The 26422-nt window shown below is 53.5% G+C and overlaps 1 protein-coding gene across 3 annotated transcripts in view; it reads right to left on the reverse strand.

Moving 5' to 3' along the window:
• The window catches only part of LOC124003403 (plexin-A1-like), a 328475-nt gene that overhangs the window by 95913 nt on the left and 206140 nt on the right, over window positions 1–26422 (reverse strand). For all 3 annotated transcript variants that reach the window (XM_046311635.1, XM_046311638.1, XM_046311637.1), the window contains exon 9: window positions 18622–18736. In XM_046311635.1, the coding sequence (XP_046167591.1) occupies window positions 18622–18736 (115 nt within the window). The remainder of the gene's footprint in view (window positions 1–18621; window positions 18737–26422) is intronic.

The following is a 26422-nucleotide window of genomic DNA, read 5'->3' on the forward strand; positions in this document are numbered from 1 at the left end:
CCTTCCTGTATCCTCCGGTCTCCTCCTCTATCTCTCCCCAACTCACTTGTTCAACAGCATTTTTGTCCCTCTTTTCCACCTTTCCTCCTTTCTCTCCCCAACTCACTCGGTCTCTTTCCACCTTTCCCTTTCTTTCAATCGCTCTCAACTTTGCCTTCACCATTCTCTTCTCAATTCCTCTCTCCCTTCTCTTCTCCATTCCTCTCTGCCCCTCAGTCTTTCCCTTCTCTTCTCCATTCCTCTCTGCCCTTCAGTCTCTCCCTTCTCTTCTCAATACCTCTCTGCCCTTCAGTCTCTCCCTTCTCTTCTCAATACCTCTCTGCCCTTCAGTCTCTCCCTTCTCTTCTCCATTCCTCTCTCCCTTCTCTTCTCCAAACCTCTGCCCTTCAGTCTCTCCCTTCTCTTCTCCATTCCTCTCTGCCCTTCAGTCTCTCCCTTCTCTTCTCCATTCCTCTCTGCCCTTCAGTCTCTCCCTTCTCCATACCTCTCTGCCCTTCAGTCTCTCCCTTCTCTTCTCCATTCCTCTCTGCCCTTCAGTCTCTCCCTTCTCCATACCTCTCTGCCCTTCAGTCTCTCCCTTCTCTTCTCCATTCCTCTCTGCCCTTCAGTCTCTCCCTTCTCTTCTCCATTCCTCTCTGCCCTTCAGTCTCTCCCTTCTCCATACCTCTCTGCCCTTCAGTCTCTCCCTTCTCTTCTCCAAACCTCTCTGCCCTTCAGTCTCTCCCTTCTCTTCTCCAAACCTCTCTGCCCTTCAGTCTCTCCCTTCTCTTCTCCATACCTCTCTGCCCTTCAGTCTCTCCCTTCTCTTCTCCATTCCTCTCTGCCCTTCAGTCTCTCCCTTCTCTTCTCCATACCTCTCTGCCCTTCAGTCTCTCCCTTCTCTTCTCCATACCTCTCTGCCCTTCAGTCTCTCCCTTCTCTTCTCCATTCCTCTCTGCCCTTCAGTCTTTCCCTTCTCCATACCTCTCTGCCCTTCAGTCTCTCCCTTCTCTTCTCCATTCCTCTCTGCCCTTCAGTCTCTCCCTTCTCTTCTCCATACCTCTCTGCCCTTCAGTCTCTCCCTTCTCTTCTCCATTCCTCTCTGCCCTTCAGTCTCTCCCTTCTCTTCTCCATACCTCTCTGCCCTTCAGTCTCTCCCTTCTCTTCTCCATACCTCTCTGCCCTTCAGTCTCTCCCTTCTCTTCTCCATACCTCTCTGCCCTTCAGTCTCTCCCTTCTCTTCTCCAAACCTCTCTGCCCTTCAGTCTCTCCCTTCTCCATACCTCTCTGCCCTTCAGTCTCTCCCTTCTCTTCTCCAAACCTCTCTGCCCTTCAATCTCTCCCTTCTCCAAACCTCTCTGCCATTCAGTCTCTCTCTCCCTTCTCTTCTCCATACCTCTCTGCCCTTCAGTCTCTCCCTTCTCCAAACCTCTCTGCCCTTCAGTCTCTCCCTTCTCTTCTCCATACCTCTCTGCCCTTCAGTCTCTCCCTTCTCTTCTCCATACCTCTCTGCCCTTCAGTCTCTCCCTTCTCTTCTCCATACCTCTCTGTCCTTCAGTCTCTCCCTTCTCTTCTCCAAACCTCTGCCCTTCAGTCTCTCCCTTCTCTTCTCCAAACCTCTCTGCCCTTCAGTCTCTCCCTTCTCTTCTCCAAACCTCTCTGCCCTTCAGTCTCTCCCTTCTCTTCTCCATACCTCTCTGCCCTTCAGTCTCTCCCTTCTCTTCTCCAAACCTCTGCCCTTCAGTCTCTCCCTTCTCTTCTCCAAACCTCTCTGCCCTTCAGTCTCTCCCTTCTCTTCTCCAAACCTCTCTGCCCTTCAGTCTCTCCCTTCTCTTCTCCAAACCTCTCTGCCCTTCAGTCTCTCCCTTCTCTTCTCCAAACCTCTCTGCCCTTCAGTCTCTCCCTTCTCTTCTCCAAACCTCTCTGCCCTTCAGTCTCTCCCTTCTCCAAACCTCTCTGCCATTCAGTCTCTCTCTCCCTTCTCTTCTCCAAACCTCTCTGCCCTTCAGTCTCTACCTTCTCCCACCATTTACATGTAACTCTCCTCCAGTTTCTCCAGCGCTCCTTTACCCCGCGTCTTCACTCTCCCTGCCCGTGACTCCGCCGTTCCCCCTCTCTTCCAATATTCATCTGCCGGTCTCCATTAAGGCAGGCAGGCCAACTTCGAGGGTGTGTGGAAATGAACATTTAATACAGCATGAATAATTAAACCACAGGGAACTACTGTGACTGACAGACACACACCGCCCGTGGGGGAGGGTAGTGTGTGTGTGTGTATGTGTGTGAGCAAAAAAAGAACAAATCTCAATTTAGTCGACCCATGCACTTCCTGTCATCGCGCTAACACTGGTTAGCATTGGCTCGCGAAACTACCTCCAAACCTCCTTCACACTGGACACAGACACATACAAATGGTGTCCACCAGTTCATCGGAACTCTGGGGACGTAGAAAAAGGGCTTTGCCAAAATCCCGAAGTATCCCTTTAACGAATATGTTTCAAGTACAACAGTCAGAGAGTCCTCCTTGGATTGGCAAGGGTGCTAAAAGAGGTGGGTGTAGCTTGGGGGAGGGGGAGGGAGGGGGGAATCAATGTCGAGGATTCAGTATTTCTCACAGAGGACAAGAAAATAAAATAACTTCGCCAAACGTCAAAACTTCCTTTAACGAAGTCGGCGTCGTGGCCAGCAGCCGCTTGCAGTTACGCTGAACACATTCGGGATGTTTCTCCTTTGAGGAAACGCTTGTGTCGCATGCGTACGTGTGCAACTTTGGCTCTGGACCAGGGCCCGCTTTACGGAGCCTTGCTTCCTCTACCTTCTGGCCGCGCAATTGAAGCCTCTTTGCCCGGCACCGCAGCTGCTGCTGCTTCCAAGCAAGAAGCGCGAGCTAACACTTTAAGGGAGCCGTCGGCTCCACTGGCCTGTATCGTGTCAAAAGCACAAGAAAAGAAGCGAGGGAACGCACCGGGGCGTTACGGTTAAAAATAGACGAGGGAACTGTACCATTCTCTGCGGAGAGTTGTTCCGTTCATCCTTCAAGGAGCCGATCCAAATCCCACTTCTCCTCTTCTCTTCTATTCTCTTTCTAAACCCCGCTCCCGTTTCTCGGAACGTCAACAAAACGAGTGTGTGGGAACGTTATTGAGGAGCCCGTGTGACAGTGAAGAGGCTGTGGCTTGCATTTTGCTGCATAGCATTGCATGTCCATGTTGCGCAATTGTTGTCGGCGGCCGGTGCTCTTGAGGTTCACTGATCCGCTTGTTAAAGATTCATAGAATTGGAATGGAAAAGAGAGGGTGGGAGGAAAGAGAGGGTGGGAGGAAAGAGAGGGTGGGAGGAAAGAGAGGGTGGGAGGAAAGAGAGGGTGGGAGGAAAGAGAGGGTGGGAGGAAAGAGAGGGTGGGAGGAAAGAGAGGGTGGGAGGAAAGAGGGGTGGGAGGAAAGAGAGGGTGGGAGGAAAGAGGGGGTGGGAGGAAAGAGGGGGGGAGGAAAGAGGGGTGGGAGGAAAGAGGGGGTGGGAGGAAAGAGAGCGTGGGGTGGTGGGGGGTGGGGGGAGAGACAAGCACCTGATATTTTGCGATTGCGTTTGAAGGGGGGGTGGAAATCGGATTATGAATTGGAAACACAAGTCTCCATTCATACATTTCGAGAAGGAAGGGTCCGGAATGTTCTCAGGAGCTAGTGTTAGCGGCGAGTCATGTGGTTGTCGACCACGGTGCTGAGCGGAGGGTTATACAAGGAGGAGCCGGCTCGGTCACGGTTGAGTTACAGTCCATCTGGCTCGGGATGCCGCGGTTACTTCACCCATCGCCTCCGTTTCCTCCCTCCCTTGCTCTCTCTGTCCCCCCCCCTCCTCCTCCTCTCTTAATCCTGCGAGAACATTTGGAAAATAAATTGCGTCACTCTGAAAATGTAATCTAGGGCTTGTTATTGCCAGTTTCTCTTTTCTTCCCTCGGTTTCTCTCCTCCTTTGATTAGCTCTCTCTCTCTCTCTGTCCTCTCTCTCTCTACCTTACATCTGGTCTCAATCGGACCCGTTTCTGGTCTCCCTCTATCGCATGGAGCGTTGGAGGAGCTGAATTGTGAGTGTGTGTGTGTGTGTGTGTGTGTGTGTGTGTGTGTGTGTGTGTGTGTGTGTGTGTGTGTGTGTGTGTGTGTGTGTGTGTGTGTGTGTGTGTGTGTGTGTGTGTGTGTGTGTGTGTGTGTGTAGGGAGAGATCCCTGAGAGAGGTTGTGGAATGGGGTGGAGGATGTTCTCTCTCTCCCTCCATCTCTTCTCTCCCCTCCTCTCGACAAGGTTTATATTTTATTAAACCTGACCAGCGCTCGTCTCCTCCTCTCAGTGAAAGGCAGTGAAATGGTAGGGGGAGAAAGACAGGAAAACGGGGGGAGGGAGAAAAGGGAAGAGGAGAACAGGAGAGATGGGTTGGTACGGAGGAGAGAAAGAGCGAGGGAGAAAGTACAGGCAATTTGAAAGGGGAGGAGAGGAGGAAGACGAAGGAGGGCGCGGAAAGGGAAGACAAAATCTCAGGAGGTAAGAAGGAGGGATGGGGAGGAGGGGAACGGCGGGGGCAATGCTACGCTCACTGCGGGTGCCGTTTTTTTTGATCCATGGTCTAATTAGCCGGCAGGAGATAAGTTCTATCAGGAAGTCACTGTTTTACTATGGCTGATACAAAAGCAGCTCTAATGATCATAAATGAGAGAGTGGTGACAGCAGCAGGCGGTGGTGTCCCCAAAATGCTAACATACTGCTAACATACTGTATTCCCGTTACAGTGCCCCACTTTTGACAAGGGGTCCACGGGGTTCAAAACTGGCGTACAACATAGGGCACGGGGGTGGCATTTGGAAAGCAGCCTGAGACTGTACACTCTGGCTTGAGAGAATGGGACTAGAGAGAGAGGGGTGGTTGGGTGGTAATGGAGTAGTGGGGGGGGGGGGGGGTGTACGGTGGGAAGAATAAGAGAGATGAACAGGGAAGTAGAATAAGAGAGATGAACAGGGAAGTAGAATAAGAGAGATGAACAGGGAAGTAGAATAAGAGAGATGAACAGGGAAGTAGAATAAGAGAGATGAACAGGGAAGTAGAATAAGAGAGATGAACAGGGAAGTAGAATAAGAGAGATGAACAGGGAAGTAGAATAAGAGAAATGAACAGGGAAGTAGAATAAGAGAGATGAACAGGGAAGTAGAATAAGAGAGATGAACAGGGAAGTAGAATAAGAGAGATGAACAGGGAAGTAGAATAAGAGAGATGAACAGGGAAGTAGAATAAGAGAGATGAACAGGGAAGTAGAATAAGAGAGATGAACAGGGAAGTAGAATAAGAGAGATGAACAGGGAAGTAGAATAAGAGAGATGAACAGGGAAGTAGAATAAGAGAAATGAACAGGGAAGTAGAATAAGAGAAATGAACAGGGAAGTAGAATAAGAGAAATGAACAGGGAAGTAGAATAAGAGAGATGAACAGGGAAGTAGAATAAGAGAGATGAACAGGGAAGTAGAATAAGAGAGATGAACAGGGAAGTAGAATAAGAAACAGGGAAGTAGAATAAGAGAGATGAACAGGGAAGTAGAATAAGAGAGATGAACAGGGAAGTAGAATAAGAGAGATGAACAGGGAAGTAGAATAAGAGAGATGAACAGGGAAGTAGAATAAGAGAGATGAACAGGGAAGTAGAATAAGAGAGATGAACAGGGAAGTAGAATAAGAGAGATGAACAGGGAAGTAGAATAAGAGAGATGAACAGGGAATTAGAATAAGAGAGATGAACAGGGAAGTAGAGTAAGAGAAATGAGTGGGAAGAGGAAAAAGTGGAGAAAATAATGAGATGAGAATTGGAGGGAAAGTGTAGAAGGAGAGAAACAGGAGGGGGACAGATGACAGTTGAGAAAGTCAAATGGGGGGATGGACTGGGGTGTAGAGAGCGGGGATATTACTCCAACCCCCCCCCCCCCCTCGGCCTTGGCTGTGCTTTGCTCAGATAACACCCAGGCGAGCTACATTTGACAAGATCACTATAGACCTGGAGAGGCAGGACTCGACGGAGGTCTGGATGTCCAGAATATCGGCTGCCCGATAGTAGCCCTTCCTTTACATTTGGATGCCCAATGCAAGTCTCTCTCCAATGTGCGCTCTCCTGCCAATTTGTGCACAGTCATTGTTTTCCTAACTTCACGGTGTGAGTTGTTTGTGTTGGATCGTTGGGTCCCCAACGATGGTGGTAGCCGACATTTACCACCAATTCCTATCACTTCTAACCTACAGAGTTTCTTGGCGATGGTCCTCTCTGTTCATGCGCTTCGATATATTATTAGCCAAGTCGTTCACCGCTCTCGTCGTCAGAGTGGACACGTTGTTTGCAGAGCGCACAACCTATGCTGCACTTGTGAGAAACACGTTTCGGGTTTATCTCGTTGCATTTATGAGTTTTGTCAATTTCGTCCTCGTCTTCTGTTCGGAGCGCTACTGTCAGTGTCGAGTAAGAAGGAGCACCTGGTTACAGAGAGAAGCAGGCTGATTGGCTACCTGGGCCTGTGAGCAAATGTAGGTATATAAATGTTCCCATTTGGGCATCTGATAGTATTTCTGAGTCCACGTCACTGCCAAAATAGCCTGTCACCCACACAACACAACTCCATAACATACCAACCGAACACATTCAAAACAGACACTAATGACCTGTGAAGCTTCTCAATGGAATGTTTTCTTCACCTCAAAACAAGCAAATGAACGTGGTCTGTTTTTCCATCATTGAGAATTACAATACATCCTCAATGTATTTGAGAAATCTTTCCAGCTCTCTCCCTTTCGAGAACCACTCAAGTGTCAAAAACGGACAAATGTCATGCTCTGTTCCAGTGGAAACGTCATAGCAATATGCCTACCTGATTACTTCTTATCCCTTGGGCAAAATAGCCTACAGCTGTGTCTGTCCTGAGCTCACTGGCACAGAATATTTTATCAAATGTTGCAAGTTTGCTTGCACGATCTTCAGGCTGGACCCAAGTTGATAGTTGATACAATGATGCACGTTTGTTGCAGACGGGCGCCATTCGAAGCCAATGTGATTTATAGGATTTTTTTTTTTTTTTTGATTTTTTTATTTGCAATGTTTTTATTTGTTGGCTTTATGCAGGTTTTACAGGTTTTTTACATAGTTAGAAATGGCCATAGTTAGATTTGTATAATTTTCATTTGGATGTCATTTTAATTAACCACGTGAATGATTTTGAGATACGAAGACATTATTAGAAATGAAACTGTTCCACAAAAATGAGCATATGAAAATCATAACCGGCACGCAGGTCGGTAGACATTTTAAGACAAATTCGCACTCCCCACGAGAAAGGTTGCCGAACCCTGGTGCCGTCGACCCCTGGTGCCCGTCGACCCCTGGTGTATCCCTATTACCAGCAACTTCAGCTGAGTAACAGGAGAATCTGCGAAGGCTAGCAGGCGAGGCAGGACGATAAGTCGGGTCAGGTTAAGGTTTTTCTCCTCTGGTTATCTTGATCTCTGGCTCCCTCGAGTCACACCGGTCTTATTTAATCAAACAGCATCAGACAAGCATATAGTTGATTTTTATTAAAACACATAGGGTAACGTTTCAAAATCCATTGGTCCAAAGAACAGATGAGTTTCGGTCAACCAATATTTTAAAACCTTTTTGTCGGGGACAGCCTTACATTTACCCCTCTGTCCATCCGAAATTATCAGACCAGAGGGAGAGAAACAGGGTGGTGAATTTATGAGGACTCAAATATTCATCACGGCAGCAACACATTCCAAGGCGCGGTAAAACTATGTTGGTTACTTGAATGTATAGAGCAGACAGAGAGAGGAGGGAGGGAGAAATAGAGTGACGTAGAGGGGGAGAAGGAGGGAGGGAGGGAGAAAGAGTGACGGAGAGGGGGAGAAGGAGAGGGAAGAAAGAGTGACAGAGGGGAGGGGAAGAGGACAGAGGGAGGGAGGGAAGAAATAGAGTGACGGAGAGGGGGAGAAGAAATAGAGGACAGAGGGGGGAGGGAGAAGGGAGAAATAGAGTGACGGAGAGGGGGAGAAGGAGGTAGGGAGGGAGGGAGGGAGAAAGGAGGGAGGGAGGGAGAAATAGAGTGACGGAGAGGGGGAGAAGGAGGGAAATAGAGTGATGGAGAGGGTGGGAGGGAGAAAAGGGAGGGAGGGGGTGAGGGAAAGGGGAAGAGGGATAAAAGGGAGGGAGAAATAGAGTGGCGGAGAGGGGGAGAGGGAGGGAGGGAGGAGAGGGGAAGGGAGGGAGAAATAGAGTGACGGAGAGGGGGAGAGGGAGGGAGAAATAGAGTGACGGAGAGGGGGAGAGGGAGGGAGAAATAGAGAGACGGAGAGGGGGAGAGGGAGGGAGAAATAGAGAGACGGAGAGGGAGAGGGAGGGAGAAATAGAGAGACGGAGAGGGGGAGAGGGAGGGAGAAATAGAGACGGAGAGGGGAGAGGGAGGGAGGGAGAAATAGAGAGACAGAGAGGGGGGGAGAGGGAGGGAGAAATAGAGTGACGGAGAGGGGAGAGGGAGGGAGAAATAGAGAGACGGAGAGGGGGAGAGGGAGGGAGAAATAGAGTGGCGGAGAGGGAGGGAGAAATAGAGAGACAGAGAGGGGGAGAGGGAGGGAGAAATAGAGAGACGGAGAGGGGGGAGGGAGGGAGGGAGAAATAGAGACAGAGAGGGGGAGAGGGAGGGAGAAATAGAGAGACGGAGAGGGGGAGAGGGAGGGAGAAATAGAGAGACAGAGAGGGGGAGAGGGAGGGAGAAATAGAGAGACGGAGAGGGGAGAGGGAGGGAGAAATAGAGAGACGGAGAGGGGGAGAGGGAGGGAGAAATAGAGAGACAGAGAGGGGGGAGAGGGAGGGAGAAATAGAGAGACGGAGAGGGGGAGAGGGAGGGAGGAGAAAGAGAGAGACGGAGAGGGGGAGAGGGAGGGAGAAATAGAGAGACAGAGAGGGGGAGAGGGAGGGAGAAATAGAGAGACGGAGAGGGGGAGAGGGAGGGAGGGAGAAATAGAGAGACAGAGAGGGGGAGAGGGAGGGAGAAATAGAGAGACGGAGAGGGGGAGAGGGAGGGAGAAATAGAGAGACAGAGAGGGGAGAGGGGGGGAGGGAGAAATAGAGAGACGGAGAGGGGGAGAGGGAGGGAGAAATAGAGAGACAGAGAGGGGGAGAGGGAGGGAGAAATAGAGAGACAGAGAGGGGGAGAGGGAGGGAGAAATAGAGAGACGGAGAGGGGGAGAGGGAGGGAGAAATAGAGAGGGAGGAGGGGGGAGAGGGGGGGAGGGAGGGAGAAATAGAGAGGGGGAGAGGGAGGGAGAAATAGAGAGACAGAGAGGGGGAGAGGGAGGGAGAAATAGAGAGACGGAGAGGGGGAGAGGGAGGGAGAAATAGAGTGACGGAGAGGGGGAGAGGGAGGGAGAAATAGAGTGGCGGAGAGGGGGAGAGGGAGGGAGAAATAGAGAGACAGAGAGGGGGAGAGGGAGGGAGAAATAGAGTGACGGAGAGGGGGAGAGGGAGGGAGAAATAGAGTGGCGGAGAGGGGGAGAGGGAGGGAGAAATAGAGAGACAGAGAGGGGGAGAGGGAGGGAGAAATAGAGAGACAGAGAGGGGAGAGGGGAGGGAGAAATAGACGGAGAGGGGGAGAGGGAGGGAGAAATAGAGAGACAGAGAGGGGGAGAGGGAGGGAGAAATAGAGTGGCGGAGAGGGGAGAGGGAGGGAGAAATAGAGACGAGAGGGGGAGAGGGAGGGAGAAATAGAGAGGGGGGGGAGAGGGAGGGAGAAATAGAGTGACGGAGAGGGGGAGAGGGAGGGGAAAGAGAAACAGAGAGGGGGAGAGGGGGGGAGAAATAGGGAGGGAGAAATAGAGAGACAGAGAGGGGGGAGAGAGGGAGGGAGAAATAGAGTGACGGAGAGGGGGAGAGGGAGGGAGAAATAGAGAGGGAGGGAGAAATGGCGGAGAGGGGGAGAGGGAGGGAGAAATAGAGAGACAGAGAGGGGGAGAGGGAGGGAGAAATAGAGAGACGGAGAGGGGGAGAGGGAGGGAGAAATAGAGAGACAGAGAGGGGGGAGAGGGAGGGAGAAATAGAGTGGCGGAGAGGGGGAGAGGGAGGGAGAAATAGAGAGACAGAGAGGGGGAGAGGGAGGGAGAAATAGAGAGACGGAGAGGTGGAGAGGGAGGGAGAAATAGAGTGGCGGAGAGGGGGAGAGGGAGGGAGAGAAATAGAGAGACAGAGAGGGGGAGAGGGAGGGAGAAATAGAGAGACGGAGAGGGGGGAGAGGGAGGGAGAAATAGAGAGACGGAGAGGGGGAGAGGGAGGGAGAAATAGAGAGACAGAGAGGGGGAGAGGGAGGGAGAAATAGAGAGACGGAGAGGGGGAGAGGGAGGGAGAAATAGAGAGACAGAGAGGGGGAGAGGGAGGGAGAAATAGAGAGACAGAGAGGGGGAGAGGGAGGGAGAAATAGAGAGACAGAGAGGGGGAGGGGAGGGAGAAATAGAGAGACGGAGAGGGGGAGAGGGAGGGAGAAATAGAGAGACAGAGGGGGAGAGGGAGGGAGAAATAGAGGGAGGGAGAGAATAGAGAGACAGAGAGGGGGAGAGGGAGGGAGAAATAGAGTGGCGGAGAGGGAGGGAGAAATAGAGAGACAGAGAGGGGGAGGGAGGGAGAAATAGGAGAGGGGGAGAGGGAGGGAGAAATAGAGAGACGGAGAGGGGGGAGAAATAGAGAGAGGGAGGGAGAGGGAAAATAGAGAGGGGAGAGGGAGGGGGAGAGGGAGGGAGAAAGAGAGACGGGAGGGGGAGAGGGAGGGAGAAATAGAGAGACAGAGAGGGGGAGAGGGAGGGAGAAATAGAGAGACGGAGAGGGGGAGAGGGAGGGAGAAATAGAGAGACGGAGAGGGGGAGAGCGGAGAAATAGGGGAGAGAGGGAGGGAGAAATAGAGAGACAGAGAGGGGGGAGGGAGGGAGAAATAGAGAGACAGAGAGGGGAGAGGGGGAAAGAGAGGGAGGGAGAAAATAGAGAGACGGAGAGGGGGAGAGGGAGGGAGAAATAGAGTGGCGGAGAGGGGGGGAGAGAGGGAGGGAGAAATAGAGAGACAGAGAGGGGAGAGGGAGGGAGAAATAGAGTGACGGAGAGGGGGAGAGGGAGGGAGAAATAGAGAGACGGAGAGGGGAGAGGGAGGGAGAAATAGAGTGACGGAGAGGGGGAGAGGGAGGGAGAAATAGAGAGACGGAGAGGGGGAGAGGGAGGGAGAAATAGAGAGACGGAGAGGGGGAGAGGGAGGGAGAAATAGAGAGACAGAGAGGGGGAGAGGGAGGGAGAAATAGAGAGACGGAGAGGGGAGGGAGAAATAGAGAGACGGAGAGGGGGGAGAGGGAGGGAGAAATAGAGTGGCGGAGAGGGGAGAGGGAGGGAGAAATAGAGAGACAGAGAGGGGGAGAGGGAGGGAGAAATAGAGAGACGGAGAGGGGGAGAGGGAGGGAGAAATAGAGAGACAGAGAGGGGGAGAGGGAGGGAGAAATAGAGAGACAGAGAGGGGGAGAGGGGGAGAGGGAGAAATAGGGAGAAATAGAGTGGCGGAGAGGGGGAGGGAGAAAATAGAGAGACGGAGAGGGGGAGAGGGAGGGAGAAATAGAGTGACGGAGAGGGGAGAGGGAGGGAGAAATAGAGTGACGGAGAGGGGGAGAGGGAGGGAGAAATAGAGAGACAGAGAGGGGGAGAGGGAGGGAGAAATAGAGAGACGGAGAGGGGGAGAGGGAGGGAGAAATAGAGAGACAGAGAGGGGGAGAGGGAGGGAGAAATAGAGAGACAGAGAGGGGGAGAGGGAGGGAGAAATAGAGAGACAGAGAGGGGGAGAGGGAGGGAGAAATAGAGAGACGGAGAGGGGGAGAGGGAGGGAGAAATAGAGACAGAGAGAGAGGGAGGGAGAAACAGAGAGACGGAGAGGGGGAGAGGGAGGGAGAAATAGAGTGACGGAGAGGGGGAGAGGGAGGGAGAAATAGAGTGACGGAGAGGGGGAGAGGGAGGGAGAAATAGAGTGACGGAGAGGGGGAGAGGGAGGGAGAAATAGAGTGACGGAGAGGGGGAGAGGGAGGGAGAAAAATAGAGTGACGGAGAGGGGGAGAGGGAGGGAGAAATAGAGTGACGGAGAGGGGGAGAGGGAGGGAGAAATAGAGTGACGGAGAGGGGGAGAGGGAGGGAGAAATAGAGTGACGGAGAGGGGGAGAGGGAGGGAGAAATAGAGTGACGGAGAGGGGGAGAGGGAGGGAGAAATAGAGAGACGGAGAGGGGGAGAGGGAGGGAGAAATAGAGAGACAGAGAGGGGGAGAGGGAGGGAGAAATAGAGTGGGGGAGGAGAGGGAGGAGAGGGAGGGAGAAATAGAGTGACGGAGAGGGGGAGAGGGAGGGAGAAATAGAGAGACGGAGAGGGGGAGAGGGAGGGAGAAATAGAGAGACGGAGAGGGGGAGAGGGAGGGAGAAATAGAGAGACGGAGAGGGGGAGAGGGGGAAAAGGGAGGGAGGGAGAGAGTGAAGGAGGGGGAGAGGGAGGGAGAAAGAGAGACGGAGAGGGGGAGAGGGGGAAAAGGGAGGGAGAGAGTGAAGGAGAGGGGGAGAGGGGGAAAAGGAGTGATGGAAGGGGAGAGAAGAAACCTACTATAGTAACTCAAAGCGAAGGGTTCTCTCTCTCTCTCGCTCTCTCTTTTCAAAATGATTTCTTCCTCTTTGTAATTTTCTGCCTGGTCGCATCTGACGCGCTGCTTTGTTTGTCGCCCTGTCGGTGGCACGTTGATTTATGCATATTTGATTTGTAAATGTCACTCATTACACCCCCCGACTCTCTCAAATGTCTTGCATCTCATTCGCATAAACAAATACAGCAGCATTTTGTTAGTCAGTCGGCTTCTTTCAACCAATAACAACCAACAAGGGCCTCCCTTTGATAAAGGTCTTGGTCGGTATTCAGAAAGCGTCTCGGAGTACAAGTGCTGATCTAGGATCAGCTCCCTCCTCTCCATTTAAGCGGGTTCCTTATGATCTAGAAAGGTAAAACTGATCTCAGTTTAGCAGAGGAGGATGTGGGTTTCATTCTTAAAATGGGCGACACACGCAGGTTGACCTCGATTGTCCCGGAGGCAGAACGGAGCAATTTCCCCTTAGATAGGACAGCTGCAAAGTCTAAATTGGCCAAATTGGTCGTCAGCAAAATGGGACACACCTGGGCTCAGGTGTGTACCGAGATAAACGCACCTTTCCTCCAGACGTCAAGGAGACTCACTCCATGCAGACACACCGTTGTTGGTTTTTTGTTGTGGCATTCTGGGGCTTCTTTGTGTTCATTTGTTTTGGCACCTCTCAACACCCCTCATTATCACCGTCTATGCACGCATCCACTCACTCACACTACTGACTACATACGCCACTGTTTATAGTTTACTCTATTTAATGAATATGTTTTTTTTATTTTTTTATCTCCGCGTCGTCTCCCCCTGTTGCGGGCTACGGGACGGTTCGTAACACTAGGCATTGGGGTTAAGGTTCAGTTTAAAAATCACATTTTATGACTTTGTGGCTGTGCTAGCTAGTGATCACTCTGCAGAGCTGCCTCCAGAAATAGATTGATGACGAGAAACACTAACCTGCAGGCCAAACACACTGAATATAGTACACACTCTCTCACAACCACACACGCTCTGGTACTGTGCCCAGAGCACTTCCCGACCCTTGACAGATGGGGAGGGAGCCATAAGGTGTATAGGAGGAAAGAACACACACACACAGAGAGCGAGAGACAGACAGACAGACAGACAGACCGACCGACCGACAGACAGACAGACAGAGACCGACCGACCGACCGACCGACAGAGAGACCGACCGACCGACAGACAGACAGAGACCGACCGACCGACAGACAGAGACCGACCGACAGACAGACAGAGACCGACCGACAGACAGACAGAGACCGACCGACAGACAGACAGAGACCGACAGACAGACAGACAGAGACCGACCGACAGACAGACAGAGACCGACCGACAGACAGACAGAGACCGACCGACAGACAGACAGAGACCGACCGACCGACAGACAGAGACCGACCGACAGACAGATAGACAGAGACCGACCGACAGACAGAGACCGACAGACAGACAGAGACCGACCGACAGACAGACAGAGACCGACCGACCGACCGACAGAGACCGACCGACAGACAGACAGAGACCGACCGACTGACAGACAGAGACCGACCGACCGACCGACCGACCGACAGACAGACAGAGACCGACCACCCGACAGACAGACAGAGACCGACCGACAGACAGAGACCGACCGACAGACAGACAGACAGAGACCGACAGACAGACAGAGACAGACAGAGACCGACCGACAGACAGACAGAGACCGACCGACCGACAGACAGAGACCGACCGACAGACAGACAGACAGAGACCGACCGACAGACCGACCGACAGACAGACCGACCGACCGACAGACAGACAGACAGACAGACAGACAGACAGACAGACAGACAGACAGACACCGACAGACAGACAGACAGACAGAGACCGACCGACCGACCGACAGACAGACACCGACCGACCGACAGACAGACACCGACCGACCGACAGACACCGACCGACAGACAGACAGAGACCGACCGACAGACAGACAGACAGAGACCGACCGACACAGACAGACAGACAGACAGAGACCGACCGACAGACAGACAGAGACCGACCGACCGACCGACAGACAGAGACCGACCGACCGACCGACCGAGACAGAGACCGACCGACAGACAGAGACCGACCGACCGACAGACAGAGACCGACAGAGACAGACAGAGACCGACCGACAGACAGACAGACAGAGACCGACCGACAGACAGACAGACAGAGACCGACCGACAGACAGACACCGACCGACAGACAGACACCGACCGACAGCCAGACAGACAGACAGAGACCGACCGACCGACCGAGAGACAGACAGAGACCGACCGACCGACAGACAGAGACCGACCGACAGACAGAGACCGACAGACAGACAGACAGAGACCGACCGACAGACAGACAGAGACCGACCGACAGACAGACAGACAGACACCGACCGACCGACCGACAGACCGACAGACAGACAGAGACCGACAGACAGACAGACAGAGACCGACCGACAGACAGACAGACAGACACCGACCGACCGACCGACCGACAGACAGAGACCGACCGACCGACAGAGACCGACCGACAGACAGACAGACAGACAGACAGACAGACAGACAGACAGACAGACAGACAGACAGACAGACAGAGACCGACAGACAGAGACAGACAGACAGAGACCGACAGACAGAGACCGACCGACAGACAGACAGACAGAGACCGACCGACAGACAGACAGAGACCGACCGACCGACAGACAGAGACCAACCGACAGACAGAGACCGACCGACCAGACAGACAGAGACCGACCGACAGACAGAGACCGACAGACAGACAGAGACCGACCGACAGACAGACAGACAGACCGACCGACAGACAGACAGACAGAGACCCACCGACCGACAGACAGAGACCCACCGACCAGACAGACAGAGACCGACCGACAGACACCGACCGACAGACAGACAGAGACGACCGACAGACAGACAGACAGAGACCCGACCGACAGACAGAGAGACCGACCGACAGACAGAGAGACAGACAGACAGACCGACAGACAGAGAGACCGACCGACAGACAGAGACCGACCGACCGACAGACAGAGACCGACCGACCGACAGAGACCGAGACAGACAGACCGACCGACCGACAGACAGACAGAGACCGACCGACAGACAGACAGAGACCGACCGACAGACAGACAGAGACCGACCGACAGACAGACAGACAGACAGACCGACCGACAGACAGACAGACAGACCGACCGACCGACAGACAGACAGAGACCGACCGACCGACAGACAGACAGACCGACCGACAGACAGACAGACCGAGACAGACAGAGACCGACCGACCGACAGACAGACCGACCGACAGACAGACAGACAGACCCGACCGACCGACCAGACAGACAGACCGACAGACAGACCCCGACCGACAGACAGAGACCGACCGACCGACCGACAGACAGAGAGACCGACAGACAGAGAGACCGACCGACCGACAGACAGACCGACAGAGAGACCGACCGACAGACAGACAGAGAGACCGACAGACAGACAGACAGAGAGACCGACAGACAGACAGAGAGACCGACAGACAGACAGAGACCGACCGACCGACAGACAGAGACCGACCGACCGACAGACAGACAGAGACCGACCGACCGACAGACAGAGACCGACCGACAGACAGAGACCGACCGACAGACAGAGACCGACCGACAGACAGAGACCGACCGACAGACAGAGACCGACCGACAGACAGACACCGACCGACAGACAGACCGACCGACAGACAGAGACCGACCGACCGACAGACAGACAGACAGACAGACAGAGACCGACCGACAGACAGACAGACAGACAGAGACCGACCGACAGACAGAGACCGACCGACAGACAGACAGAGAGACCGACCGACCGACAGACAGACAGACAGAGACCGACCGACAGACAGAGACCGACCGACAGACAGACCGACCAACAGACAGAGACCGACCGACAGACAGACAGAGACCGACCGACAGACAGACAGACAGACAGAGACCGACCGACAGACAGAGACCGACCGACCGACAGACAAAGACATACAGACAGAGAAAAACATTCAGACAAAGACAGACAGACAGGCAAAGACAAACAGACAGACAAAGACAGACAGACAGACACCCTGGCAGACAAGGTCTCCAAATCCACCTCTCACACACTCACACTCCTTAACATACAAACCAAACACATTGAAACAATATAAACACCAATAAACATTTCAAAAGCTCCTATCCCCTCTCCACAGACCTCTCCCTTCTTCGCCATCCCCACAGGCCTTTCCTGTTTATCAGCCCTTTCCCCCTCAGTTCCTCTCAACCACAAACATAACATGCTAGCCCAGCCAGGCACACCCCGTGTCTTACAGATGGGAGCGTTAATCCGCATGATTTACTCTCCGAGGCGTAAAGGCAAGTCCGCGGTGCCGCTTAGCCAGAGAGCCCGAGCAGGCACTTCCACGCTGACGCCACAGCTCGGAAATTACACCGCTGCACTTGGAGAAGGGAGATAAGGCGTGATGCTAACATGCTAACGACAGGCTGCGCCTCTAAACGTTTTACCCCGCTCCGCTTGGAGGGAAGAGGTGAGACGTGACGGGAACGCTGCCACGCTAACGCTAAGAGCGCTAACGCTCAGCGGCTCCGGTTGGAGGGGAGATTAAACCCGAGGGGTGTGTGTGTAATTGGATTTGAGGTTAACTAATTAGCGTTGTCGGTAAATAAGGCCAACCTTGTGTGTGTGTGTGTGTGTGTGTGTGTGTGTGTGTGTGTGTGTGTGTGTGTGTGTGTGTGTGTGTGTGTGTGTGTGTGTGTGTGTGTGTGTGTGTGTGTGTGTGTGTGTGTGTGTGTGTGTTCCTCAGACGGAATCAGATGGATTATGTTTAAGAGTACAGCATGACTGTCAGTCACTTGGGAGGACAGTGGATTGGCATTCAGAAAACATTCACGATAAGGCCGTGTACAAGAGATGTGTTTAGAGAGAGGTTGGGTGGGTGTGTGTGTGTGTGTTTAGAGAGGGTGTGTGTGTGTGCGCGTGTTTTCGAGAGAGCGGGTGCATGTGTGTTGTTTTAGAGAGAGGGAGGGTGTGTGCTATGACTTTACAGTGGACGCAGGACTACGAAAAAGGAACACACAGTGTAAGAGTGCGTCTGTCGATCTGCGTCGGGGGGGCAGGGGGGGGGGGTTAGTGTGTGTGTGTGTGTGTGTGTGTGTGTGTGTGTGTGTGTGTGTGTGTGTGTGTGTGTGTGTGTGTGTGTGTGTGTGTGTGTGTGTGTGTGTGTGTGTGTGTGTGTGTCAACACACCAGTCGACAAACAGCGGCGGTCCCCACTTGGTATTCCACTGTACGAGCGGCCGACAAGACGGGGAGACGCGCAATTGATATTAGCTTTTATGCTAATGTAGCATTTGGATACGAAGAACAAGGCCACATTTCCATAATGCTTCTTTCAGCTCGCCTACGGAAAGGAAACCCGAAACGCCGCCTGGAGTTCTGTATACAAGCGGTGTTGCCACAGTGCCAACAGCACCCAGTGAGGAAATAAACAAAAGGATGAGAATGCACAAGTGTGTGTGTGTGTGTGTGTGTGCACGCGCTTCTTACACACACCTGAGTATGAGCATGCGCTTGTGTACCCAGTTTGCGTCACTAAGAGCTAACAGCCAAGTCAAGTCTTCTGTAACAGTTGTGGGTTTCCAATTCAGTCCCACATCCCCTGTAGTCAGTTAACAAGGCCGGTGTGTGTGTGTGTGTGTGTGTGTGTGTGTGTGTGTGTGTGTGTGTGTGTGTGTGTGTGTGTGTGTGTGTGTGTGTGTGTGTGTGTGTGTGTGTGTGTGTGTGTGTGTGTGTGTGTGTGTGTGTGTGTGTGTGTGTGTGTGTGTGTGTGTCGAAGGGCGGGAGAGAAAGTGTGACACTCACCTCGGACATGTTGACGAGGCCTTCCTGGAAGGAGCAGTCGTTGGCATTCTGGGTGCACATGTGACGGTACTTACACCAGTGGCAAGGGAACGAGCCGTTGACACAAGACAGGCACCTGCAGGTGAGCACGGGGGAGACGGATAGTGTTAGGAAACCCCGAACACAGGCTGGGCACACGCAGCGCGAGAAACAAAGTAAGAAACTATTCAACCCCGCTCTCTCACTCGGTTGACTCTCTGAACCTCTCTCCAGTCATCCTAAATGGCCTCTGGCTTTACTCTCGTCCTGCTTCTCTTTCTCTCACTGTCCATCCATGTCTGTTCACTGTTCTCCCCTCCCTTCTCTGTCCGCATTCAGTCTTCCCCCCTTTCACAATGTCCTCCCTGTCTCCGCCTGCCTCTCTCAACTTACCCCCTCTCCCTCTCGACGACAACCCCTCTCGACGACAACCCCTCTCCCTCTCGACTACAACCCCTCTCCCTCTCGACTACAACCCCTCTCCCTCTCGACTACAACCCCTCTCCCTCTCGAATACAACCCCTCTCCCTCTCGAATACAACCCCTCTCCCTCTCGAATACAACCCCTCTCCCCTCGAATACAACCCCTCTCCCCTCGAATACAACCCTCTCCCCCTCGAATACAACCCCTCTCCCCTCGAATACAACCCCTCTCCCCCTCGAATACAACCCCTCTCCCCTCGAATACAACCCCTCTCCCCTCGAATACAACCCCTCTCCCCCCTCGACTTACAACCCCTCTCCCCTCGACTTACAACCCCTCTCCCCTCGACTTACAACCCCTCCCCCCTCGAATACAACCTCTCCCCCAACTTACCCTCTCTCTCTCCCCCAACTTACCCTCTCTCTCCCCCAACTTACCCGCTCTCTCTCTCCCCAACTTACCCTCTCTCTCTCTCCCCCAACTTACCCTCTCTCTCTCTCCCCCAACTTACCCTCTCTCTCTCTCCCCCAACTTACCCTCTCTCTCTCTCGCTCTCTCTCCCCCCCCAACTTACCCTCTCTCTCTCCCAACTTACCCTCTCTCTCTCTCTCTCCCCCAATTTAACCCTCTCCCCCAACTTACCCTCTCTCTCTCTCTCCCCAACTTACCCTCTCTCTCTCCCCCCCAACTTACCCTCTCTCTCTCTCCCCCCAACTTACCCTCTCTCTCTCTCCTCCTCAACTTACCCTCTCTCTCTCTCTCCCCCAATTTACCCTCTCTCTCTCCCCCAACTTTACCCTCTCTCTCTCCCCCAACTTACCCTCTCTCTCTCCCCCAACTTACCCCCTCTCTCTCTCTCTCCCCCCTAACTTACCCCCTCTCTCTCTCCCCCAATTTACCCTCTCTCTCTCCCCCAACTTATCCTCTCTCTCTTTCTCCCCCAACTTACCCTCTCTCTCTCTCCCCCAACTTACCCTCTCTCTCTCCCCCAACTTACCCTCTCTCTCTCTCTCTCCCCCAACTTACCCTCTCTCTCTCCCCCCAACTTACCCCTCTCCCTCTCCCCCAACTTACCCCTCCCTCTCCCCCAACTTACCCTCCCTCTCTCTCTCTCCCCCAATTTACCCTCTCTCTCTCCCCCAACTTATCCTCTCTCTCTCTCTCCCCCAACTTACCCTCTCTCTCTCCCCCAACTTACCCTCTCTCTCCCCCAACTTACCCTCTCTCTCTCTCCCCCAACTTACCCTCTCCCTCTCCCCCAACTTACCCCTCTCCCTCTCCCCCAACTTACCCCTCTCTCCCTCTCCCCCAACTTACCCCTCTCCCTCTCCCCCAACTTACCCTCCCTCTCTCTCTCCCCCAATTTACGCTCTCTCTCTCCCCCAACTTACCCTCTCTCTCTCCCCCCAACTTACCCTCTCTCTCTCCCCCAACTTACCCTCTCTCTCCCCCAACCTTCTCTCTCTCCCCAACTTACCCTCTCTCTCTCTCCCCCCCAACTTACCCTCTCTCTCCCCCAACTTACCCTCTCTCTCCCCCAACTTACCCTCTCTCTCCCCCCAACTTACCCTCTCTCTCTCTCTCCCCCAACTTACCCTCTCTCTCCCCCCAACTTACCCTCTCTCTCTCCCCCAACTTACCCTCTCTCTCTCCCCCCAACTTACCCTCTCTCTCTCTCCCCCCCAACTTACCCTCTCTCTCGCTCTCCCCCAACTTACCCTCTCTCTCCCCCAACTTACCCCTCTCTCTCTCTCCCCCCAACTTACCCCCCTCTCTCTCTCTCCCCCCAACTTACCCTCTCTCTCCCCCAACTTATCCTCTCTCTCTTTCTCCCCCAACTTACCCTCTCTCTCTCTCCCCCCAACTTACCCTCTCTCTCTCCCCCCCAACTTACCCTCTCTCTCTCTCTCTCCCCAACTCCCTCTCTCTCTCTCTCCCCCCAACTTACCCTCTCTCTCTCTCCCCAACTTACCCTCTCTCTCTCCCCCCAACTTACCCCTCTCTCCCTCTCCCCCAACTTACCCCTCTCCCTCTCCCCCAACTTACCCTCTCTCTCTCCCCCCAACTTATCCCTCTCTCTCTCTCTCCCCAACTTACCCTCTGTCTCTCCCCCCAACTTACCCTCTCTCTCTCTCTCCCCCAACTTACCCTCTCTCTCTCTCCCCCAACTTACCCCTCTCCCTCTCCCCCAACTTACCCTCTCTCCTCCCCCAACTTACCCCTCTCCCTCTCCCCCAACTTACCCCTCTCCCTCTCCCCCAACTTACCCTCCCTCTCTCTCTCTCCCCCAATTTACGCTCTCTCTCTCCCCCAACTTACCCTCTCTCTCTCTCCCCCAACTTACCCTCTCTCTCTCCCCCCAACTTACCCTCTCTCTCTCTCCCCCAACTTACCCTCTCTCTCTCTCCCCCAACTTACCCTCTCTCTCCCCCCCAACTTACCCTCTCTCTCTCCCCCAACTTACCCTCTCTCTCTCCCCCAACTTACCCTCTCTCTCCCCCAACTTACCCTCTCTCTCTCCCCCAACTTACCCTCTCTCTCTCTCCCCCAACTTACCCTCTCTCTCTCCCCCCCAACTTACCCTCTCTCTCGCTCTCCCCCAACTTACCCTCTCTCTCTCTCCCCCAACTTACCCTCTCCCTCTCGCTCTCCCCCAACTTACCCTCTCTCTCCCCCAACTTACTCCTCTCTCTCCCCCAACTTACCCTCTCTCTCGCTCTCCCCCAACTTACCCTCTCTCGCTCTCCCCCAACTTACCCTCTCTCTCTCGCTCTCCCCCAACTTACCCTCTCTCTCTCGCTCTCCCCAACTTACCCTCTCTCTCTCGCTCCCCCAACTTACCCTCTCTCGCTCTCCCCCAACTTACCCTCTCTCTCTCGCTCCCCCAACTTACCCTCTCTCGCTCTCCCCCAACTTACCCTCTCTCTCTCCCCCAACTTACCCTCTCTCTCTCCCCCAACTTACTCTCTCTCTCCCCCAACTTACCCTCTCTCTCCCCCAACTTACCCTCTCTCTCTCTCACCCAACTTACCCCCCTCTCACTTCTCCCCCTCTCTCTCTCTCTCTCTCTCTCTCTCTCTCTCTCTCTCTCTCTCTCTCTCTCTCTCTCTCTCACCTTACCCCCTCTCTCCCCCAACTTACCCTCTCTCTCTCACCTTACCCCCTCTCTCACCTTACCCCTCTCTCTCTCTCTCCCCCAACTTACCCTCTCTCTCTCTCCCCCCAATTTACCCTCTCTCCCCCCCCAACTTACCCTCTCTCTCTCTCCCCCAACTTACCCCCCCTCTCTCTCTCTCTCTCCCCCAACTTACCCCCTCTCTCTCTCTCCTCCCCCAATTTACCTCTCTCTCTCTCTCTCTCCCCAATTTACCCTCTCTCTCTCTCCCCCCAATTTACCCTCTCTCTCTCCCCCAACTTACCCTCTCTCTCTCTCCCCCAATTTACCCTCTCTCTCTCCCCCAACTTATCCTCTCTCTCTTTCTCCCCAACTTACCCTCTCTCTCTCTCCCCCAACTTACCCTCTCTCTCTCCCCCAACTTACCCTCTCTCTCTCTCTCTCTCCCCCAACTTACCCTCTCTCTCTCTCCCCCAACTTACCCTCTCTCTCTCTCCCCAACTTACCCTCTCTCTCTCTCCCCCAACTTACCCTCTTTCTCTCTCTCCCCAACTTACCCTCTCTCTATCTCCCCCAACTTACTCTCTCTCCCCCAACTTACCCTCTCTCTCCCCCAACTTACCCTCTCTCTCTCCCCCCAACTTACCCTCTCTCTCTCTCCCCCAACTTACCCTCTCTCTCTCCCCCAACTTACCCTCTCTCTCCCCCCCAACTTACCCTCTCTCTCTCTCCCAACTTACCCCCTCTCTCTCCCCCAACTTACCCTCTCTCTCTCCCCCCAACTTACCCTCTCTCTCCCCCCCCCCCAACTTACCCTCTCTCTCTCCCCCCAACTTACCCTCTCTCTCTCCCCCCCAACTTACCCTCTCTCGCTCCCCCCCAACTTACCCTCTCTCGCTCTCCCCCAACTTACCCTCTCTCTCTCTCTCCCCAACTTACCCTCTCTCTCTCGCTCTCCCCCAACTTACCCTCTCTCTCTCGCTCTCCCCCCAACTTACCTCTCTCTCGCTCTCCCCCAACTTACCCTCTCTCTCTCTCTCTCTCTCCCCCAATTTACCCTCTCTCCCCCAACTTACCCTCTCTCCCCCAACTTACCCTCTCTCTCTCCCCCAACTTACCCCCTCTCTCTCTCTCTCCCCCAATTTACCCTCTCTCTCTCCCCCAACTTATCCTCTCTCTCCCCCCCAACTTACCCTCTCTCTCTCTCTCTCCCCCCCCAACTTACCCTCTCTCTCTCCCCCAATTTACCCTCTCTCTCTCCCCCCAACTTACCCTCTTTCTCTCTCCCCCCAACTTACTCTTTCTCTCTCTCCCCCAACTTACCCTCTCTCTCTCCCCCAACTTACCCTCTCTCTCTCCCCAACTTACCCTCTCTCTCTCTCTCCCCCAACTTACCCTCTCTCTCTCCCCCCAACTTACCCTCTCTCTCCCCCCCAACTTACCCTCTCTCTCTCTCCCCCAACTTACCCTCTCTCTCTCCCCCCAACTTACCCTCTCTCTCTCTCCCCCAACTTACCCTCTCTCTCTCCCCCAACTTACCCTCTCTCTCTCTCCCCCAACTTACCCTCTCTCGCTCTCCCCCAACTTACCCTCTCTCGCTCTCCCCCAACTTACCCTCTCTCTCTCGCTCTCCCCCAACTTACCCTCTCTCTCTCGCTCTCCCCCCAACTTACCCTCTCTCTCTCGCTCTCCCCCAACTTACCCTCTCTCTCTCGCTCTCCCCCAACTTACCCTCTCTCTCTCGCTCTCCCCCAACTTACCCTCTCTCTCTCGCTCTCCCCCAACTTACCCTCTCTCTCTCGCTCTCCCCCAACTTACCCTCTCTCGCTCTCCCCCAACTTACCCTCTCTCGCTCTCCCCCAACTTACCCTCTCTCGCTCCCCCAACTTACCCTCTCTCGCTCTCCCCCAACTTACCCTCTCTCGCTCTCCCCCAACTTACCCTCTCTCTCCCCCAACTTACCCTCTCTCTCTCCCCCAACTTACCCTCTCTCTCTCCCCCAACTTACCCTCTCTCCCCCCAACTTACTCTCTCTCTCCCCCAACTTACCCTCTCTCTCTCCCCCAACTTACCCTCTCTCTCCCCCCAACTTACCCCCTCTCTCTCTCTCTCTCTCTCTCTCTCTCTCACCTTACCCCCCTCTCTCTCTCTCTCTCTCTCTCTCTCTCTCCTTACCTTACCCTCTCTCCCCCAACTTACCCTCTCTCTCTCTCCCCCCAATTTACCCTCTCTCCCCCAACTTACCCTCTCTCTCTCGCTCTCTCTCTCTCCCCCAACTTACCCTCTCTCTCTCCCCCCCCAATTTACCCTCTCTCCCCCAACTTACCCTCTCTCTCTCTCTCTCTCTCCCAACTTACCCTCTCTCTCTCTCCCAACTTACCCTCTCTCTCTCTCCCCCAACTTACCCTCTCTCTCTCTCTCTCTCTCTCTCTCTCTCTCTCTACTTACCCCCCACCACCCTCGCTCTCTCTACTTACCCCCACCACCCTCTCTCTCTCTACTTACCCCCCACCACCCTCTCTCTCTACTTACCCCCCACCACCCTCTCTCTCTCTACTTACCCCCCACCACCCTCTCTCTCTCTACTTACCCCCACCACCCTCTCTCTCTCTACTTACCCCCACCACCCTCTCTCTCTCTACTTACCCCCCACCACCCTCTCTCTCTCTCTACTTACCCCCCACCACCCTCTCTCTACTTAACCCCCCCCCCTCTCTCTACTTAACCCCCCCTCTCTCTACTTAACCCCCCTCTCTCCTTACACCCCCTCTCCTTACCCCCCCTCTCTCCTTACACCCCTCTCTCCTTACACCCCCCTCTCTACTTACCCCCCCTCTCTACTTACCCCCTCTCTACTTACCCCCCTCTCTACTTACCCCCTCTCTCTACTTACCCCCTCTCTCTCTACTTACCCCTCCCCTCTCTCTACTTAACACCCCCCCTCTCTCGACAGTATTCACCTCCACCTCTATCCATCTCACATTGTTCCATTCTCCCCGCGGCTTTTAAACCTTCCCTCGCTTTTTGTCTAAAGCCCCATTTCATCCTCCAGCTAAGAGCGCTTGCTATGTAAATGCGCCCACTTCGGCCTTGGCGCCCAGAGGTGGCGAGTGATGAGCAGAGAGCCCAGAGAGAAGAGAGCAAAAGCAGGTGGATCCCCCTGAGAGAGACACCAGGGATCGTGCGAGAGATGGAAAACGAGGGAGAGATAGGGAGAGAGAAAGAGAGGGAGGGGTGTGGCCAAGAGCTTGGTATAGAAGTCTCCTGGGACAGAGGTATCGAAGAGGGGGGGTGGAGCTCTTCTGTCTGGTTTATAGATCAAATCAAATCACATTGTATTGGTCACACACACATGGTTAGGAGATGTTAATGCGAGTGTAGCAAAATGCTTGTGCTTCTAGTTGACAGTGCAGTAATATCTAACAAGTCATCTAACAATTTCCCAACTACCTAATACACACAAATCTAATGGAATAATAATATATACATATAAATATATATGGATGAGCAATGACCGAGCGGCATAGACAAGCTGCAATAGGTGGTATAAAATACAGTATATACATGTGATGTGAGTGAGATCTGTAAACATTATTAAAGTGGCATTATTTAGAGTGGCCAGTGATCCATTTGTTAAAGTGGCCAGTGATTGGGGCTCCAAGTAGGCAGCAGCCTCTCTGAGTTAGTGATGGCTGTGTAGCAGTCTGATGGCCCTGAGATAGAAGCGGTTTCTCAATCTCTCGGTCCCAACGTTGATGCACCTGTACTGACCTCGCCTTCTGGATGGTAGCGGTGCGATATGTTGCCCGTCAACAAACCACACTCGTCAACTCAATCATCAACTCAAATTACCCTCTTTAACAAATCATTGTGTAAAAATTTTTTTTTTTTGGATTAATTGTGTAAAAAATGTAATAAATAAAAAACACACACAAAATGCATCCAAGGCGGATGAACAACCTAAAAACCAGACTGAAATCCTCTCGCCGTCTCCTCTGTGGGGACCTAACTCAATCGATCCCCAAAACACTCACAACACGCACCAAAGTGCGCTTCTCTGTGTAAAACGGAATTTCCTGATTCCAGGCCCAGCGTGAGTAACAGGGCTTTAACTCAGAGCTCTTAAAGTGGCACACGATCTGAATCCATCAAACGTTACCCAGATTATTTTGGCTCCCCCCCTCTTCGTAAGGATCAGAGGCCAAGACTTTAATTCAATCCCAAAGCGCCTTTAATTGACCAAT

This window comes from Oncorhynchus gorbuscha, linkage group LG18 (genome assembly GCF_021184085.1).
Source record: "Oncorhynchus gorbuscha isolate QuinsamMale2020 ecotype Even-year linkage group LG18, OgorEven_v1.0, whole genome shotgun sequence".
Taxonomy (NCBI): Eukaryota; Metazoa; Chordata; class Actinopteri; order Salmoniformes; family Salmonidae; genus Oncorhynchus; species Oncorhynchus gorbuscha.